This window comes from Nansenia antarctica (genome assembly GCF_963989245.1).
Source record: "Nansenia antarctica genome assembly, chromosome: 1".
In the NCBI taxonomy this organism is placed as follows: Eukaryota; Metazoa; Chordata; class Actinopteri; order Argentiniformes; family Microstomatidae; genus Nansenia; species Nansenia antarctica.
In genome coordinates, this window is record NC_137674.1 from 93,542,332 (window position 1) to 93,562,720 (window position 20,389).

A 20,389-nucleotide genomic window follows, 5' to 3' on the forward strand; every position below is an offset into this window, starting at 1 on the left:
AGCCTGGCTGCCCTCAGCGCCATGAGGATCCGCTTCCCCGGGAAGAGCGAGGAGGAGGCAGAGGCTGTGCTGGACGAAGTAAGTCTGCGGGTGTGCGTGCGTGTGCGTGCGTGTGTGTGTGTGTCTGTATGTGTGTGCGTGTATGTGTGTGTGTGTCAGGGTTTCCGTTAGAAAAAATTGCCGCCGGACATCGTGTCCGGGAAGATTTCGATTTACCGGACAAACGTGATATATTCCGGTCATCATATTAAAATGTAAAAAAAAAAAAAAAAAAAAAAAAAAAAATCTAATATAGCTGTTTGTCGCGGTGATTACTGTTGTGTAGCGGCCTATATATGCCATTTAATGTCTATTTCTCATCCGATACGATTAGATGCGAGCTATATAATATATAATAATATAACATGATTCGCATGCGCGCTATGCCATTATGTCCAGCGCTGAACGGGCGCCTCACTGGGAACTGAACAGACAGCATCGATCAATGAACAGACTCCACATTACGTTAACTGAAGTTTGTTAAATTGTTTGGGATTAATGTGAGTTTTCTATTTTCTCTTTCCAGTTTTACCCTTTTTTTTATCAATAAAACAACGTCATTTCTATAACCAGGTCTCGCTGGTTGGGAAGGCATTTCGTTTAGCTGCCTGTCAAATCATACTTAATCGGACTCGGGAGTATGTCAATGAGGAGAACATAACTGTTTATTGAGAAACAATAGGCAGGCTGGGATACGTATATAAAGAAATACCACAATGTCTAGATGTATAACATTTTATTGAACAGTGCAAGCATGTAGGCTTCTGGCGTGACATCGTACCCCTAACGTTCTTAGGGCTTGTTTGAAAAGCTTAGACTGAAAGTTAGTGCCCTGGTCAGATTGTATAACAAGAGGAAGAACGAATGTGGAAAAAAACGTTGTTAAAGCTTTCACCACTGAGCTGGCTGATATGTTACGCAACGGAACAGCTTCGGGAAAACGAGTAGCAGCGCACATAATAGTAAGCAAATACTGACTTCCACTTTTAGTCCTAGGCAAAGGTCCAACACAATCAATTATTACACGTTCAAATGGCTCCCCTATAGCAGGAATGGGATGCAATGGTGCGGGTGGAATGGATTGATTAGGCTTACCCGCCATCTGACAAGTATGGCAACAGCGGCAGTGCTTGGCAACATCCGCCTTCAGTCCGGGCCAAAAGAAATGTTTCAATATCAGCTGATAAGTTTTAGTTATACCTAAATGTCCTGACCACTGGCTCTCATGTGCTACAGATAACACCTGTTGTCTATAACCCACAGGCACAACCACTTGTTTTACAGTATTCCACTCACAACCATTTGCATTAGGAGGAGACCATTTACGCATTAATATCCCATCGTTAAGGAAATAAACTACGTTGCCCCCTATTTCAGATTCCTCACTAGCTGCATGTAAAAACATTTGTTTAATGACTGATCAGCTACTTGAGCGACACGCAATCGCTCGCCGGTTACAGGCAGAGATAGGCTGTCAGCGGATGGTATGGTAGGACTCGGGGAGGATGGTAACTCTACCACTTTCTCCCTGGGAGAAGCTGAAACAATCGGGTTCTCATCCCTTTCAGAAAAGGCTTGCATAATCACACTATCACAGAGAGAAACATCGCTATCCTCCTCTCTGCCTCGACTCGATTGTGCACGAGTTATAGCGCACACCGGAAACAACCGCTGTTTCGCATAGGCAGCCTACACATTAGGAGTCATCATCATGCCGGTGTCAAATCATATCATAATAAAATAAATACATAGCCTATATATTCGTCTTTTTTAAAATAGAAGGAATCAGAATGTGAACTTTAGCGAATTGTATTCAAATTGTGCTTAGAGGGAATTATTTTCACCGGACATTTATGTCCGACGAGTTTTCAATTTGTCGGACTTCAACAACTTTTACCGGACAAAGTCCGGGAATTACCGGTTAACGGAAACCCTGGTGTGTGTGTGTGTGTGTGTGTGTGTAGAGGGCTCATCTCCAGAGGGACGCAGTGGCCAACGTGTCCAGCGTGACCTCTCCAACCCTTCTCACAATGGCCTCCTGCCTGGCTGACAGCCTATTGTCTTTGTAGAAACCCTTGTGGCTTGAGCATTGGCAGTATTCCCCTCTGCTCCAGGGTATTTATCAGTGTCTCCTTCCTCTCCCCTGGTTGGCTGGTTGTAGTGTTCCTGTCCGGGGTCATGAGAGAAAATTACTGCTCCACCTGCCCTGGTAATTAACTCTAATTGGGGCGCCATGGAAACAAAGATGAGTAGCTGCACCTACTGTGACTTATCAACTCACTCAGGAGATGAGAAATATTAATTGTCAGGGGGTTTATCTGAAGCTCCTTGTGATTCAGCGTTGAGAGTTACGACTAATTGGGATGTTTGTGAATGCAAGTATTTGTTCCATGTGACAGGGTCAGGTGAGAAAGTCCCCAAGTAGAGGAAGGTCACTTTAAAGTTTTCAAATGATGTGTCATACATTGAAATCTGAAGATAGTTGAAGAAGATATGCTTATTTGAATGTTGGTACACCTCAATATATATATATATATATATATATATATATATACCAGAGATATTGTTTGCTACCATCTAACTGCATGTTTAGCACATCACAAAATGTTAATAGAACATAAAAAAAAAAAACATAACTACACATAATTAGATGATCGCACAGTCCTTGCTTTTGAACACGTCCTAACAGTTTGTTTACAAGCCCTGTATCCCTAAGCCAGTAGCCGACGACAGACGATACAGTGAATCAAAATATTCAGTGATCCTATTTAGTGATCCTAAAACTGTTTGTGGTTATATTGAGTGGGCTCTTTATCACTTTCGTAATATGCAAAAAAAAACGTTTTGGTCAGTTGCGCAACTTCAGAATGGTCAGCATGCGGACCTTTTTACATTTACCTTTACATTTTTGACATTTAGCAGACGCCTTATTCCAAAACGACTTACAATCAATACATTTGACTAAGTAAGTGAATCATTAATCCACCAGTCGTAGCAGGAAAAGTAATCTAGCTCAGGCCAGCGGCCATTGGCAGTCGTCGTGCTAGAAGAATAAAGTATATATTTTTTATTTTTTTTATAGACACTGGAGAAACAGTACAAGGGGGTAGTAGATATCTCAGGAGAAACAGACCAGACCATGTCACAATTATTCGATGGAAAAAAGTTCAACATGAATGGTTCCTCACATTTTTACCTTCAACATCATTGAAAGCCCAATCTATAGCTTATAAAGTATGTGATGATGTGTTTGTGTCAAAGTCATTCAAAATGATTATGTTCAAATGAATCATGTGATATTCAGTAGATGCTCTAGCTGTGGCTTACCATATCCTGCTTTAACTTAACCTAAACACCCTGCTCTGGGCGGGAAGAAACGGACTTTATTTACAATATTCCTGTAAATCCTTGAGTGTGTGCGCTATATTATACAGTCCTCCATCGGGAACTCTGTTTGTCAGGGATCTAGGTTATCCACAGGGTGTACCAGTAGCGTGTGTATGTCAACACAGCAACAATATTACAACAGCCCGTAGGTACACTATGATGTGAGTGTGGAAGCGAACCTATGGGAATACAGTGATGTTATCAATACGCCATCATCTATACACTTGGAACCCACACGCAAATAACGTCTCAAAGTGAGGCTTCGAGTTTCAGCTGAAGGTGGCTTTTTTCCCTCCTGATCCATAGCAGCACCATAAAGGAGTAAAAGAGGGCACTTTAGGTCAATTACAGCCCTGTCTAACCCCAGCCAAGCCAGATTGACAGATGGCCATAGACTGCGAAGGTGCGGTGGCAGGAGAGTATAGAACACGTTTGCAGGTCTTCGTCTCTCAATGAAAAGGGGCTATTTGGTTGCGGTGAGCGCTTGTCCACGGTTCTCGCCATCTCTTCACCACAAACATTGATTTTTGTCTCACAGTCAACGCAAACGCGATACAGCTCTGAAACTGTAAGAAAACCATAGTAACAATACCCACAGAATGAGGATTGAGAGAGAGAGAGAGAGAGAGAGAGAGAGAGAGAGAGAGAGAGAGAGAGAGAGAGAGAGAGAAAGAAATAGAGAGAGAAAGAGAGGAACACAGGAATAGGAAGAGAAGAGAGTTTTTTTGCTTTCGGCTTATTCTCTCATTCCAAATGCTTTTAAAAAGAAAATGCTTAGGGGGTACCATTTTTTGCTTGATGCTACAGTTCTTTGTCGTGAAAGTATACAAACAAACATAACATAAAACTCCACGTCCCAACTGCTGAATAGTACCGGTACACATAAACTGTGCAGATTGCTGATTTTGGTTTCTCCTTTTCAGATACTAGACAACTGGAAGTACCACAAACCAAAAGTTGCCTCGTACTGGCTGGTGAAGTTGGACTCTACCAAACAGAGGAAGGTCAGTGTCTTTAAGGCTGCGTTTACACTGCCAGGTAGAAGTGATGCAATTACATTTTTTTGTGGCACAGATCGGATATGTGTAACCAGCAAAAAAGCACATTGAATCTGGTATTCTCAGATCCGATTCAAGCCTCAATCATAAATCTGATACGAAGCGGATATGTGTCATTTGGACTGTGATGTAACCTGGCAGGTTGCATATTCCTGGTTATTCCGATTTGCACATCATTGAAAAGGGGACGGTTTTGGCATTGTAACAACGTTTGACTTTAGTTTCACTCAACAGCAGAAGTGAAGTCCTCTTTCTTCTCTGCCGTAAATTGTGCGCAATATTTTGCGGACCTCTAAACATGCTTCGGAAAGCAACAGCTTTATATTATAATATGTAAAAAAGGGATTATCATTTCTGTTTCGTTTGCGTCCATTGCAAGTGCCAGTTGTCTGTTTACTTTCGTTTTCGGTAACGAAACCCTCATGTACGCATGCGGGTTGTTTCAAGTGTTACACAAATGAAAGCAATGTACGCACAGGTGTTGGATATGGGTCATTTTAAAAAGTAGAACAATTCGGATATAGGCAGAAAAACAGAACTAGGCATTAGGACCTGCGATGTAAATGCAGCCCTAACCCTAACCCTAACAGGTTCTTATCCTATTCTGTTATTCCACAACAAAAGATTTAGTTCTGAGTCAGACCTTTTATATGCAATTATGTAGTAATACATTTGATATAGTAATACATTTTATGTAGTAATACATGTTATGTAGTTATACATTTTATGTAGTAATACATTTTATGTAGTAATACATTTAGCTATTCCTAGATAAAAAAGCAGCCATGCAAAGCATTATAATTGTTGACAGCATCAGGGAGATAGACCAAAATAATACAAATAAACGAAACAAAAACAGAGCCAGATCTTACAGTTCTTCTTGTGTCTTATACTGGAAATGTGGGCTCTGGCGGGTTGTTATTCAGATTCTCTTATCCTGTCTAATGATTGCTAGACGTTAGCTAGCTGGGCTAGCTTCGTAACGTGGTACCATCTGATTACAATTGGAGGCTGGTAGGAGGTGGGAAAAGTTTTGTCTCAGTCCCACACTAGCCCATTAAAACTGGCATCTCTGCTGAGAAATCATCCCCCATCACACACATAGGTAATAATATTGGGAGCTATCAAAGGGCTCGGAACAATGTCAAGAGAACGGAGGGAGAGAGGGAGGAATGGGGCAGAGGGGGTCTTCAGACCGCTCCCTAACTTACATGCTTTTCCACGAGACTTCTCTCACACAATTACCTCTCTCCTCTGCCTCCTCAGTGTTGGCCTAAGCAGCTCTCTCCTACCCCAGCTGGAAATGCACACACCGCCATAGCTGCGAGATAAGAAAGTCAGACAACGAACTGGAAAACCCAACAGATTCCCAGTTCGATTCTTCATTGAATTGGCTCGCTACCTCGTCCTGTGTTCCACTGGTCTTTCATGCTCGTCCTGCTGGCATTCATTCAAACGTTTTTTAACCCTGATTCGATCTCTCTTTCTCTCTCTCTGTCTTTCTCCTTCTCTCTCTTGTGTTCGTTTAATGTTTGATGCGAAGGTTCTGGACATCGTCCGGACCAACGTGCGTTCGGCCCTGCAGCGGATCTGGAGGGAGCCCGATGTGGACAGTTTACATTTATATCGCCTTTTCAACCGCGTCTTCAACCGTCTGCTCTGGAGCCATGGGCAGGGCCTGTGGAACTGTTTCTCCAACACCGGGTAGGTCTCTTCTCTTCCTCTCTCTCTGTCTTTGTCTCTCTCTTTCTCTATCTCACTGGCTCTCTGACAGACCATGGTATAAAAATACTGAACCTGTCAAATACTGTACCTTCAAATCCTTCAGTTTGTCTCTGTGTACAATGGAGTCGAGAATTATCTAAAGAAACTCAAATGCCAAGCTACTTCAAGCACTCATCAAATACCTCATGTATTTGACCTGGGTCTGCTCTCTAATAAAGGGAGGTAGGTGTCTCCTACAGCTAGCTGATAGGTCTCTTTCTAACAGTAGGCCTCTCTGTCTCTCCAGTTGCTGGCAGGCTGCTCTTTCTCTCCCAATGTCTGAGACATCAGCCTCTGTCCCCCCTACTTGACATTGCAGAAGCTAAAAGACTCATCGCTCTGCCCACCCATATTTCAAGACATACCATCTACCATCTACGGTACCATGGTTCTTATACACAATAATTCAGTCATAAAAATAAAGTACAGTGACTACAGCTGTATGCTCGATAAGACGTACACACTGTTATATTATCCCCCACTTTCTGCAATACCCAGTTTGATTGACAGCTTGGGCATTTGCTTGTTGATATGACCCAGGAAATGACACAGACAGTGTGTTCCACTCCTCCTTTAGAGCGCTTCAGGGATGAAAGCAACACGGGACACAGAGACGGTACATTTCACACCCTGCATAATAAGGCCACAGATCTTGTTTATTAGAGTGTCAGGAGGAAGGAAGGAAGGAAGGAAGAGGGGCTAAAGTAGGTGTCATTCTCCTACTTCCTTACTTTATTGTTTGTTATCTAATCCTTTGAAGCTTCTTTTTTAGGAGTAAGTGGCCTTTAAGAGTTTTTTTCTTCTTCATTTGCCTGTATCGTGTCCGTATCGACAGAAAGACAGACAGACAGACAGACAGACCAGTGTATCATTTCAGACAGCCAGCTGTAGGGCAGCCATCTTTCACCCCTTCTGATGAAGGTGTGCCCTCCCTCCCTCTCCATATTATTTGTCTTCAGCAGCAGCAGTGTCTTGCTCTGTGGGTTGTAGTAGAACGTCTCTACTGACGTCTCTCAATGGAAGAGAGAGGGAGAGGGCTCTGTCGCCTGTTCCTCTGTCGGTGTGTGTGTGTGTGTGTGTGTGTGTGTGTGTGTGTGTGCGTGTGCCTGTGCCTGCACCTGTGCATGCGCATGCCTGTGCGTGCGCATGCCTGTGCGTGTGCATGTGTATGTGTATGTGTGTGTGTGTGCACAGGCCCGTTTTCAGAGCGGCTTTATTTCACTTGATGAGAGTCCGAGGCGTCGGGCGGATAAGCTGCCTAACCGCGCTGCCGCCACATGCTGCTCACGTCAAATCAAGGATGTGCTCCACAGTCTCTGGGATCAACACCACGGGGGGGCCACTGTCATGTGGCGACTGTGAGGGAGGGAGCCCCACCTCACTGGTGAAGATCAGCGGCGGCTGCAAACGTAACACTCCCAGATCCGAGCCCCCCCCCGTCCCCCTGTTTGATATTTCATCTGAGCAATTTCAACAATCAAAACTCGGTCGCGACTATTGTGGGACGATTTAACGGGGCTTTGAAAAAAAAAGCTTTGAAAACGCAAAGAACTGAAACGGGGGAGAGATCAAACGCCCCCCCCCCCCTCGGTTCTCTTTCAGTTGTGAGCCTCTGTCTCTCAGTCGGGGGGGATGTCCAGTGTGATAAAGGAGCGGGTTCAATTTACAGGATTTGTTTTTATCCACCCTCATGTCTTTGTGTGTTTATTTGTGTGTGTGTGTGTGTGTGTGTGTGCGTGTGTGTGTGTGTGGGGGGTGGGGTGCGTGCGTGCAGCTCGTCGTGGGAGACCATCTTCAGTAAGAGCAGCGAGGTGGTGTCGCCACAGGAGCTGCAGTGCTGCCAGAGGCTGGTGCAGCTCTGCAGAGACTGCCTGCTCGTCGTCTACAAGTTTGTCTCCGAGTCGCGCGGCTCCCTCACCGGCCTCAGCCCCGAGTGGGACGACACCAGGTAAGGACCACGTCCACCCTACAGTATCTCCCTCCAGGCATGATGTAGGAGTAATGTCCCTGAACTTTGGTGTGTTCATTGGGGAGATGTTTCTAAGCTCCATTGGCATTTGAGATCTTCGCCATTCGTCATCACACTCCGACATGTTGTTAATATCTTTGTGTTAATATCTGTGTCTCATCAATAGATGAGTGTTTTGGGAGCATATCAGCATTACGTTACATTATTTGGTAGATATTTTTCTTCCCTGTCCAGCACCTGAAACCAGGTATGTGGGGATGTCTTCTCTTTTCTATAGAGTTGACTTTTGCCTAACGTCACTAAGACGAAGCAGATACCCCTTCGCCTAACTCTGCCCCAGCCCTCTGCTGTTAACAACTAACCACTGCTAAGAATTATCATTACCCTTCAACATACGCACACACACACACACACACACACACACACACACACACTTTGGCTCTCATATGAATTTGTGTGCATGTGTGTGTCTTTTCTAGGACGTTTTTGTTCCTCACTAGATTAAAACAATTTAGCCATTCCATCCCCTCAACACCTAACCCCCGCAAATCTGCATTCTTCTATTTTTATGGCTGATCCTCCAAGGACTCAGCGGTTGGTTTTGAGCAAGCTTGCTTTTAAAGCACACAGGAGTTGGGGGGGGGGGTTAACAGGAAATAATGACCCTCAGATTAGTGCTCAGGTTAGCGGGGCCCCTGAGGCCATCTTAATTCAATTATGATCCAGATGAGCCGGGACACAAATGACCTTACGAGAGCTCCGTCCTGGGCTCGCTTTTACATGATTCATAACCCAGCCCATGTTATTACAGACAACGTTTGCACTTTGAAAACATCATCATAAAAAAACGTTTGTGGAGTATAGGGGGTTTACGGTAACAGTGGTCAGTGTTAACGAATCCCCTTTTGAGCAACTTGACGCCTTATCTTTGAACGCTCTCCTCTTTCAATGAAAAGAAAGGTGATGGGGAGGAGGGGGGAGGAGGAGGGGGGGAGTTTACCACAACTGCTGTACAGGGCTCTCAAGTCTCACACGCATTTCAACCCGTTCACACGCTCACACGCCGCGTGTGTCTCACGCCCAATGCGTGAGACTTGAGAGCCCTGGCTGTAGGTATATAGACGCCATCATGTCTTTAAAGGGAAATTATTCACCTGCATGAACGAATTCTATTTACTTGCTTATCCATATAATCCTTGGGGAGATTTGTTTCTCTTTTCAATTTAAGAATGAGTTGGTCTATCTGTCTTTATCTTCCTTTGTGTGTGTGTGTGTGTGTGTGTTTGTGTATGTGTGGTTGTGCATTTGTGTGTGTGTGTGTGTGTGTGTGTGTGTGTGTGTGGACTGTGTTGGTGAAGCTCACCATTGGCTGCTGGAGCAGATTCCGCCCATGGCTCCGCCTCTGCTGCTTCTTCTGCCACATCGCCCCTTGACGCAGGTCTCTGCTTGATTTGGTTACACTGATCCCTTCAACTTCCCTCATCCCCCCACCCCCCACCCCTCACTCCCTCCACCGCCTCATCCCTACGCCCACCTGCTCACTGGAACTGTGTCCCAACAGTCTAACATAGCCTGCCGCTCCTTTCTCTCACTGACCTACCAGGCTAAATAAAGGTTAGATAAAACGTGGATTGGTTAACGGAATGAGATAGATTGGACATTTCATCCCATTGATTTAAACTTGGGAAGTCTGTATAAGTCAGTAGGTCACGAAGGAAAGGAAACAAGGCGAGGAAACAAAGACATGCAATCAGAGCATCACTGAGCTTCTCACAACGTGTTACTAACACGCGATGATTCCTATTGCTTCGCATTTCCACAACACTCCTCTAATTCCATCAGACACTCAGGGAATGCCTCATCGCCGCCAGCCCACTCCTCAGAGAGAGGAGAGACGATTATGGTTCTTTTGTCATTAGCTTCATATGCTTTGTCTCGATGGGGGACATCATGTCAGCGTTTGAGGAGAGCATGATCTTGCACCTGTCACCTTTTTCAGCAACTCACTGCACTGTCACGTGTCTGGACCCATGCTAACCCCAACACTTATGCTGCTACAATCTTTCTCTCTCTCTCTGTCGGGCCCGTTTACACACACACACACACACACACATACAAACACACTCGCGCACACACACACACACACACACACACACACACACACACACACACACACACACACACACACAGCACTTGGCAAGTCTGGTACACACTAGAGTGGGTCTGAGTGTGGGGAGGCCCCTCAGGTGTCTCCATATTACACACACAAGCCCACTCTCCCTCAAGTGTCTCTCCTAGCTGGAGTCAGTAATCACACAGCTCTCAGAACAGGCCTTCTCTCTGTCTCTGTGTGGGCAGAACACATGGGCGTAGCAGCCACTCAACTCTACGACTGGGTGTTCCTACAGTAGTCCTGGATTACTTCAGTAACCAAAGATGATTCCGGTATTAACAAAAGTTTTGTACCGTGTTTAAATGTGTCTCTTGTATCCAAAAGAGTTGACTAATCTGGGTTAATTGGGGGTTTATTGTGGATTTGGGTTGAAGATGACCTTCTCTACGACTGTGTGTTGTTTGATCACGTTAGTCTTCCGAACCACCTCTCCAGGTCCCTAATGATGGCGTTAATGTTCATCTGCGCGTGCTGCTAATTCCACGTGGCAGTCGCGTCTCGGGCAGAGACCTTGAACGGCCCTGTCAGCGGAGCGGCCTGTGCTGCACGGGAGCGCCTGCTTTTGCATGTAATGAGTGAGAAAGCTTTCTCACTGATGGATTTAACTGAAGCTGCAGCGGCTTCTCCTGGGCTTTCAACCGCCAGGTTATTGCGAGAATCTCCTACATGATCAAAAGCTGAGGACCGGGAAGAAGTGTTACATAGAGGTCCAATTAAACATAGCCTGCAGAGGGGGGATTGGGCCCGGACCCAGGGACCCCCATCACGTGATACTGTGTGTGTGTGTGTGTGTGTGTGTGTATATATATATATATTTATTTATTTATTTTATATATGGACAGAATGTTCTCATAGTGAGTTCAATAGAAGCACTGTGAGAACGCACCATCATCCCCAACACCGCCACATATATTCCAGATTGGAATTTCCTGTTTTTGAGTGGCATTCCAACCATTTTGGACCAGAGCTCATATGGTAATGACTTAAGGAGATATACTGTATCTAGTAATACTCCACAGCCTGGGACTGATCCCTGATCCCTAAGCTAATAAAAACCCAGACATAATGGGAGTCAGATAGTGGAAGCCTACAGGAAAAGAAACATACTGTGATGGGAAACCTAGAATCTAGACCTTAAACTAAATCCTGCGACACAGTCATATGTCTAAATGTCACTATTGAGACCGGTTCTGAAAAGCTATGTACTGTAGACAGAGTAAACAGTGGTGCATGAGAGGGTATGAGACTATGAGTGTAGTAATCCTACCATCCCCTCTTTTCTGCCTGGCTCCATCCACGGTCGAGCTATAAAACAGCCAATGTACTGCAAGGTGCTTTTATCTACTGTCGAAAAAGATGTGCTTGACAAGTACCCACACGGCCCACATGAGCGCTTCTCAAGGACATTCTTGTTGAACTAAATGAAGTTAATTTGAATCCTTCCAACCCTCCTGGGTCAGGCTCTGTTGAGGCTTCTTTCGGTCGGCTTTAGAAGAAGAAGCTGCACTGCTAATTTGTCCAGGAGCTATTTTACAGGGAAAGGCTGTCAGGGGGAACAGCGTTATCTGCCAGCTAACGGAGGACATTATTTCACAGCGTAATCCATATGGTTAGCCGCTGCGGCTGTTTTATTAGATTGCTTAATGAAATCAACAACAGTTGTATTACAGTCGTTTTTTTTTTTTTTTTTTTTTTTTTTTTCATACTCTCATGACTGAATAAAGGCAGGAGTATTTTTATTTATTTATTTAATAGTCCTGCTTTATTTATGTCATGCTTTGTCTGGTACAGTTAAGGTAACTTACTGTAGGTAAAATGCTACAATGCTACAATGAATTCTAGATCAATCTCACTTGACACAGGTGTCATTCTCACATACTCTACCTCCGTCAGCCAGGTCTGTCTCTTTCCTCAATGACTGTGGAACATGTCATATGTTGTCATTAGAAAGGGACAAGCATCAGTAGACTGGAACAACCTTAGCTTGTGGTAGAAGTTTCAAGCAGGGATGGTATGGTCAGCCGGGTGGTCAGCTCACAGGGTGGTCAGCTTACAGGGTGGAGGGGGTTAATACGGCCTGATGTCTTTGTGGTGACCTTTGTCTGTCTAATCCACTCAATATGCCCTCTGTCCAAACCCTCCTCCCCTGACCAATCCCTCCCTCCATCCCTCCCTCCCTCTATTCTGTCTGTCCAGGTATCTGCTGCCAGTGACCTCCCAGTTCATCATGAAGTGGCCTTCGTCCAGCTTTGGCCGCGTCTCCTCAGCTATGCCACGCTCCCGCAGCCTGTTCACCACCAGGATGGGCCAGTTCTGACTGACGCCGGCCCCTGACCCCTGACCCCTGACCCCTGACCCCCAGTCTTCCCTCAGGTGAGAGGGGCGAAACCAGATTTTGGACCTTGGACCTTGCCCAAGTCTCCCTGTAGAGGACAAAGGCCAGTGCATATGGCGGATATTAACAACCTTGATCACCTTTGCCCAGCCCAGCCCATCCCAGTCCAGCCTAGGGCTCCTACAGTGCTCCTGATATGGGCTCCACTCCTGTGAGTGTCAGACAATGGGACAATATCTCATGCAGCCCCGTCCCTCTCTCTCTCTCTCTCTCTCTCTCTCTCTCTCTCTCTCTCTCTCTCTCTCTCTCTCTCTCTCTCTCTCTCTCTCTCTCTCTCTCTCTCTCTCTTCTCTCTCTCTCTCTCTCTTCTCTCTCTCTCTCTCTCTCTCTCTCTCTCTCTCTCTCTCTCTCTCTCTCTCTCTCTCTCTCTCTCTCTCTCTCTCTCTCTCTCTCTCTCTCTCTCTCTCTCTCTCTCTCTCTCTCTCTCTCTCTCTCTCTCTCTCTCTCTCTCTCTCTCTCTCTCTCTCTCTCTCTCTCTCTCTCTCTCTCTCTCTCTCTCTCTCTCTCTCTCTCTCTCTCTCTCTCTCTCTCTCTCTCTCTCTCTCTCTCTCTCTCTCTCTCTCTCTCTCTCTCTCTCTCTCTCTTCTCTCTCTCTCTCTCTCTCTTTCTCTCTCTCTCTCTCTCTCTCTCTCTCTCATTGTACCTGCTGTATTATACCTGCTCATTGTACAGTTACAAGTCATGGTACTGTAAAGTTCAAACAAAAAAACTTCAACAACAATTATTTAATTTATTTTGTAAAATATTCCATGAATGCAGTGAATGCTGAAGCAGAATGCCGATGGAATGAGATTAACAAAGTTATCCTTTTTTTGGAGAAAGCGGATGCAAAAAAAGAAAAAGAAAAATAATAAGCTCATTTTTTGCTGCTTATAACACATGCAACACAAACTCATTGGTGCTGTTGTTATTTATTTTTGTTGTCTTAACTTATTTCAGATGCTTTAGTTTTGTCGTTTTTTTGACAGTCACTTTATGTCCCGTCTACTCCATACAATCCAAGGTACAGTAGAGAGGAACCCAGAAAAGTGTAACTTCTAAAAACCCATCGAACTTTAAACAATGTATTGCAGTATATTTTACGTCTGTAACAGTGAGTGCTGCACAGTAAGTTACACAGGGTTTAGAATGTTTATTTCCACATAGATAACCAAGCATCCCAGCTTCTTCATAGAGAATGAGTTGACTTTGCAGGCACACCTTAGGAAGCCAGTTGTGTTGCATATGCACCCTGCAGAGTCTATCACTGAGGGCCTGCTGATACGGTAAACAGTTTTTGCATGCTTAGATAATTAGCCCCCTACCCAGACGCTGTCAATAGACAGAGCAACTGTATATGGGAAAATACTTGATTTTTCTTTTTTGTGGTATGTTTAATTGTCTGCACTCGCATAAACACTGACTAATTAAAATGTTCCTTAAATACATGAATGTGTTGTGTCACATATGGATTGTATGGCACATAATTGAATTGATGGTGTGTATTAATGAGGTGGAGGATGAGACAGGTTTTTTTGTTAACGCTGTACTGTAGGTTAGACCAGTTGTACTGTATTGTAACTGCAGTGCTTTGCCTCATATTACGAGGAGCTGCTGTTCCATGTTTTAGCAGCTGTAGCCTATTTCCCTTCCTGCAGGTACAAGTGCCAGTGCAAAGAGTGATGTGCCAATATGCCGCGCATCAACTTAATGTGTTAAATTGGTCTTTAATTAAGGTTAAAATGTGATAAATTAAAGTAGAACCCTCATTAGTTGGTATATTAATGGTAATAGGAAGGAACTCAGTCAGTATTACATGTTTAGGTAGATGATGTTTCTCATGTAATTTATGGGTTCGATTTTCAAAGGTAATAGTACACAGATGATTCAGTCCATGATACTGTATACGTTTATAACAACTCTTACTAATAGGTTTGGCGAAAATGATGTGCTAAAAATCTACTGTATTCCCCCCTAACCCTATATTGAACGTCAATTCACAATGCCAAATATTTTATTTTGCCTGGATTTGTGTTATTTAAGAGTAATACCTTTTCATTTGAGGTATGGATTTTACATAGCAATAAAATGCTTAAAACAAAGAATTGTTCATGTTTTCTTCTCCATCATTTTACTTCTCCTTATTTTTTGCAATGAGGTTTTAAATACTTTAATCTCTTTCGTCCATTTGAGTGACTATACTGTTCTGTTCACCAACTTTGCCCAGAGTGAGAGAAAATGTGACACGGTCTGGTCATTTGGGCCGCAAGTCGGCAACCAACCAAACATTTTTAGACTTTTATTTTGAAACACGGAAATACATTTCTATGTTGTTGAAAATTACAACACAAACTCGCTAGTCAAGCCAAAATACTGCAATGCAATGGATTCTGTGAGTAATCCCCACTGTTACCTAGTTAACTATAACCAGGGGTGCACATCACTGTTTTGGTCTGATTCTCAGAGGAGCACCTGGAGATGTTGCTGGGTGCTCACTCTTGACACAGCACAGTTATCCTACAAGCTGTCGTCATCACTGCCCCCCTGACTGCTCTCGTCACTCTCTTCTTCTCTTTCAAACATGGTAGATGATGAGTTAGGCCTCCTTCTTTCTCCCTGGTTGAGCCATTAGCTGTTTGCATCCACAAGTCAACAGCTGGCTTTGGGTCAGAAGTCTCGGTTGTCGTCTTAGACAAGTGGATGTGCATCAGGGATGAGAGGCCAGAGTCTGACAGGCGGGATCTGTACTTTTTATTATATTAAGATGTGAAAATCCCCTCTCACATGCAGCACTGCTCAAGGGCAGTGTAAGGGACAACAGAATGCCTTTCTGAATGTTGGAGTAACTATCTGGATTGCTTGTCTTCACTATGTTGACCAGGTCATACACAGAGGAGGCTGCCCCTGTGTACCAAAACTAAGTGTTGTGTTGACAAAACTGTGTAGGTCTTGCATTTCTTGAGGCCAAGTTGAAGGATAAACAATTCTAAATGTATCACATTACTTGAGGGATTCATATCTGCTTTCAAACTCATGAATTAGACCTCTCAATAGATCAACCTTGTCCCTGTCAGCATCAGCATTTGAAACAGTCTCTTTCCTGTACTGGCCTTCACTGTCAAGCAGAAGTGTCAGCTGTCCAATAGCTACCATGAGCTTATCTTTGCATTCACCAGTAGTCAAATTCTCTTGCTGGAACCTGAGGGAGGTGAACTGTAAAATGTTTCCAGCGTCAAGCATGTTGGCTAAGAAACACTGGAAACGCTCTGTGCAGATATGTTTTCGGGCACTTGTAGCCACTTGAATTTTAATGGCAGGTAATAGCCTCCACATTTTCAACAGTCTCTCTCTTGTCACCATGCAGACCATCTAATGTTGTGAAACTTTCCTAGTTTCACAAAGGAAATGCCATTCTCATCACATTATCTTCTTTAGTTGTTCTGTTCTTTTTGCCCCCCCTTTGTGTAAATAAAAGCTTAACAACTTGACAACGGAGTGATTAAATGTCTCACAGCATGGAACTATGCGATCAGCTGACTCTGCGCAGTTCTCGATGGTGTGGTCATTTAGAGGCCGCGTTCGTAAATGAGCTCTGAGAGTGCCGGAGCGTCCACGTGACTGCCTCTTTTCCAATCAAATGACTTGGTTCCTTTATGACGTTGAACCCAGTGTGTGCTCTGGCGAATTTACGAACGCGGCCAGAATATGCACAAGGGAATCCCCGATCGCCACCGCTAAAGGTAAAAAAAACATCTACTTAATCAAGACCGATGGCTAAAAGTGACACGATTAACAACTAATTATTGACATTAAAACATTTGTCATCTTACCAGTGATGTACTGTATGGAGAACATCTGAATGTTTCAGTACCTGCCCCAAAAATTTTGGTATGCAAAAGTGCCTCTTTTCGTATTTTCTGGTGCGCATTCTGTTATGTTGACCAGTGACCACATGCGCGCGCACCTGCGCACCACTTGTGTGCACCTCTGACTAAAACACTACTTTGCATTGTTATCAAGCTCACAAAACAAGCTGTGTTAGTTGATTAGCGAGTGTGTCATTGATTTTCAACAACGCTGAAATGTGCTTAATTTTTTTGAAAGAAAAGTCTGAAAATTAAATTGGATGCCGACTTGTGGACCAATTGACCAGACCATGTCACAAATGCATCTAATACATTCAATAATAACACAGAGCACTGTTGACAGAGCGGTGGTGCTGTCTTAAGCAACTTTTGAGGATTTACATGGTGGTCATCTTCCAATTTAAAAAAAGAGAAAAAAAGTTGCGGGTCACAAAAAGCTAAATAAGGATAACAGAATCTATATTTTATGTAAACGGCTTTGAAAATAAAAGGCTTAGGGCATAGTATGCTTAGTGGCCCATTGACATTTCAGAAAGATACCCTTGTTTTTGTGAGAAATCTCTCGAATATTAACAATCATTTAGCAAAAACCAGATACTTGAATATGAAAATACTACATCATGTCTCAAAATCGGCATCTTACCTCGGATTCGAGTAGAATGAGCTTATAGTGTAGCCTAATGCCAGTTACAGTAGTATGTGAGTTTAGAATGATAAGGTTCTATCTCCGTTTATGGCAGTTCAGAGATATTGAGCGTCAAAGTTTTTACATTCCATTACGTTTTTCAACATTTTAAAAATAACACCACACAGGCATTAATAAACACCTAATGGATCAGATTATGTAAAAAAGTCAATTTTGACCAAAATGGAGATAAAACCTTTATAATTCTAACGTCACAAGTAGCCTAACGCTAAATAGTTGGGATGCTGTTTTCCTGATTATTTAACTTTTATTCTCTCGCCTCCATTCATTTTGTCACCATAATTGCAGTCATCCTTCCAAGGTAAACACTCAATACAACAACTTTTGAACAGATTATTATTGTTGTTTTGGATCATTGGCTTTCTTAGAGGAATATCTACACAATGAACATTTACCCATTGGTAAAACAATACAACAACATCCTCTCGATGGAACACCCTACTACAGTATACCATACACATTTAATTAGAATACTAATTAGTTCAATAGTATACTGTTTGTCTATACCCTTATCCTCACACTATGACTAGAAGACATGTCAGATGTCTCAGGTTACACCTAACCGTGTGTCACATCTCCCACCACAGCGGTGTGGGCAGGTGACACTCATGACCTGTCACTCACGTCAGGAATGTGAGAGAGTATACCGCAGCCTTGTCTTGTCTTGACCTGAGGCCCTTGGAGACAGAAGGTGTACTGGCCTTTCTTTAGACCCATCAACACCACGCCAGGCTGGCATCCACTTCCCCCTGGCCTCTCAACTGACGCAGTGACCTCTCTAGCCCTACATCCCACCCCCCTTCCTCTCTTTCTCCATCTCTCCCTTGCTCCCTCCCTCCATCTCTCTCTCTCTCACTACCTCCATCTCTCACCACTCTCTCTGTCAGTAGAAGAGGTGCAGAGCGCGACCTTGAGTTCCTCCCACAACGGCCACGTCCTCTACTCCCGAACGAGCAGGACATTGACAGTAGGGTGTTTTCAACGCCTCCTAGCGCTGTCCAAAAATATCCCCCTGCTACATCTCTGTACTGTTCTGTCATGACCTCTCCGACCCCCTTCCTCCCCTCCCTCCCTTCCTCCCTTCCTCCCTCACATATCCCGATAAAGCCAGTATTGGAGAACAACATTGTCCAGTGCCCATACTCAGTTCCCTGTGGATGACCCAGTTTCAGGGCAGCCCTGTAGTATAAGCCTCCGTCCCTGTCCCTGTCCCTGCTCCATCCCTGGCTGTGCTAGAGTGGAAATTGCCTGGAAGCGGCAGCATGAGAGGTGAGTTGCTCCAATGTGATAAAGCGGGGTAGGGTACACTCTGACCAGGGGAAGAGCTCAGGAGAGGAGAGGCCGCCTTTCAAAAAACCTGCTTTGTCTTAATCTGGCCTTTCAAATGACAAAGAATGAAAAAAACTGCAATGTGGGTAGTAATTATGTTTGTCAAAAATAATTCTGGCTACAGAGTGACTGGCCTCATTTCTGCTACAGCTGATGTTTTCTCAGTCAGTTTGAGTACACCTTATCTAACAAACTGATCATATCTACTTATGATTCAACACATTTAAACATAGGATCATACTACGTGCTGTTTCATAATACAAATGACCTTTTTTGCGCATGAAAGGCACTTGTGTGCACATGTTTGTGTATGCGTGTCACATCGGGATATCGGGTATCGGGATCAAAAAATGGTATCGGAACAACACTATGCGTGTGTATGCGTGTGTATGTGTGCACGTGTGTGCGCAGGGGTCCTAGTGAGATGTCATCCTTCAAAGGGACATTATCAGAGACAGGGAGGTTTACAGCATCTCTCTCTCAGCTGGGGGCCTGACAGAGAGCTGACAGATATCCACAAAAACACACTTCCACGCCTCGCCTCGCCCAAACAACCTTACCACTGATAACAGCATTTGTCTCCCAATCCGAAGGACGCTCCTTTAATTCTCTCCCGACACTCCTCCACGCGCTGCAGAACTAATTCAAGGTGATTTTGTCGTATTCATTCAAAAGGTCACTCCATCTTCTGTTTCTCCGCGCACAAAAGGCAACATTCATCAACAAACTAATTAAGAAACGGTGCATATCCTATAATGAAAAGGTGTCCTCTGATCTGGAAAGTATTTTCGTTTCGTCTCACCCCCCCCCCCCCCCGCCTCGCCAACGACCTAATCATAATGTATTACTTATTATCCTCTAGTTGGTTGTCGCTTTGCCCTTTTGGAAATTCCATTGAAAGTGATTGTGGGATCCAAGTGATCCAACCAACAGTTTTTTACTGTCAGAGGCCCAGACTCCCTTAAAAGTGTACTAGTGACTCCAGTGACTTCATTTTTTTTACAGACCATGGGAGTGATAGTGAGTTTGTAGCCTCTAGTACGCACATGGCCAACTCCTAGTGAATGTCTGAGAAATGGAATCTAGAAGTACAAGCATTCATGTAATGGGGTTCCCTGCACCGGATAAGGGCGGTTGGAGTCACTTCTCTCCCTAACGAGATGGAGAGAGAGGTGCGATAGTGAGGTGCTACTCTTCCTCTTCCTCTGGTAGAAGCCCAGGAACCCGCAGAGCATTGTCTCTCTTCTTACTCTCCTCTCATCTGCTCGCTTCTATCTCTTCCTTTCTCATTCCTCTCCTCTTATACTGTCTTCTACAGAACCCCCCTCTGACTTCACACCTTCGCTCTCTTTTTCTTGTTCTCCTCTCCTCTCTGAGCGTCATTCTCTTTCTCACTCCATGAGAGAAAGAGAGCAAGTGGCAGAGGAGTAGAGAGCCAAACCGCTGCCCGGGGAATCCATGTCCCCCTTCCTCCGGTCACTGCTTCCCTCTAGGGGGGGATTGAGACGTACTGGCAGATATTATCAATACATCCCCTCCAGCCAGGCTCGGAGACATGAGACGGGGTGCCGCTCTGCCTATTAGTTGACTGCTGAGCACTGGGACGAGGGGAGCAGCTGTCTAGCGGTTCCTCTGCCAACCACTCTGCCAACCACTCCATCCCCACCCCCCCCCCTTCCTCCCACAACGTCGCACACCTACACTCACGGCTGGCCACTCCAGTA

General features: G+C 44.5%; 1 protein-coding gene across 1 annotated transcript in view; it reads left to right on the plus strand.

The window, feature by feature from the left end:
• Window positions 1–12,707, plus strand: part of ttll7 (tubulin tyrosine ligase-like family, member 7) — a gene marked incomplete at both ends in the record, with an annotated part of 51,651 nt that extends 38,944 nt beyond the window's left edge. The window contains 5 exons of the mRNA XM_080544046.1: window positions 1–78; window positions 4,350–4,430; window positions 6,028–6,188; window positions 8,023–8,196; window positions 12,587–12,707. The exon at window positions 1–78 is cut by the window's left edge and continues 57 nt beyond it. Coding sequence (XP_080400172.1) covers window positions 1–78; window positions 4,350–4,430; window positions 6,028–6,188; window positions 8,023–8,196; window positions 12,587–12,707 — 615 coding nt within the window. The remainder of the gene's footprint in view (window positions 79–4,349; window positions 4,431–6,027; window positions 6,189–8,022; window positions 8,197–12,586) is intronic.
• Window positions 12,708–20,389: the final 7,682 nt, after the last annotated feature.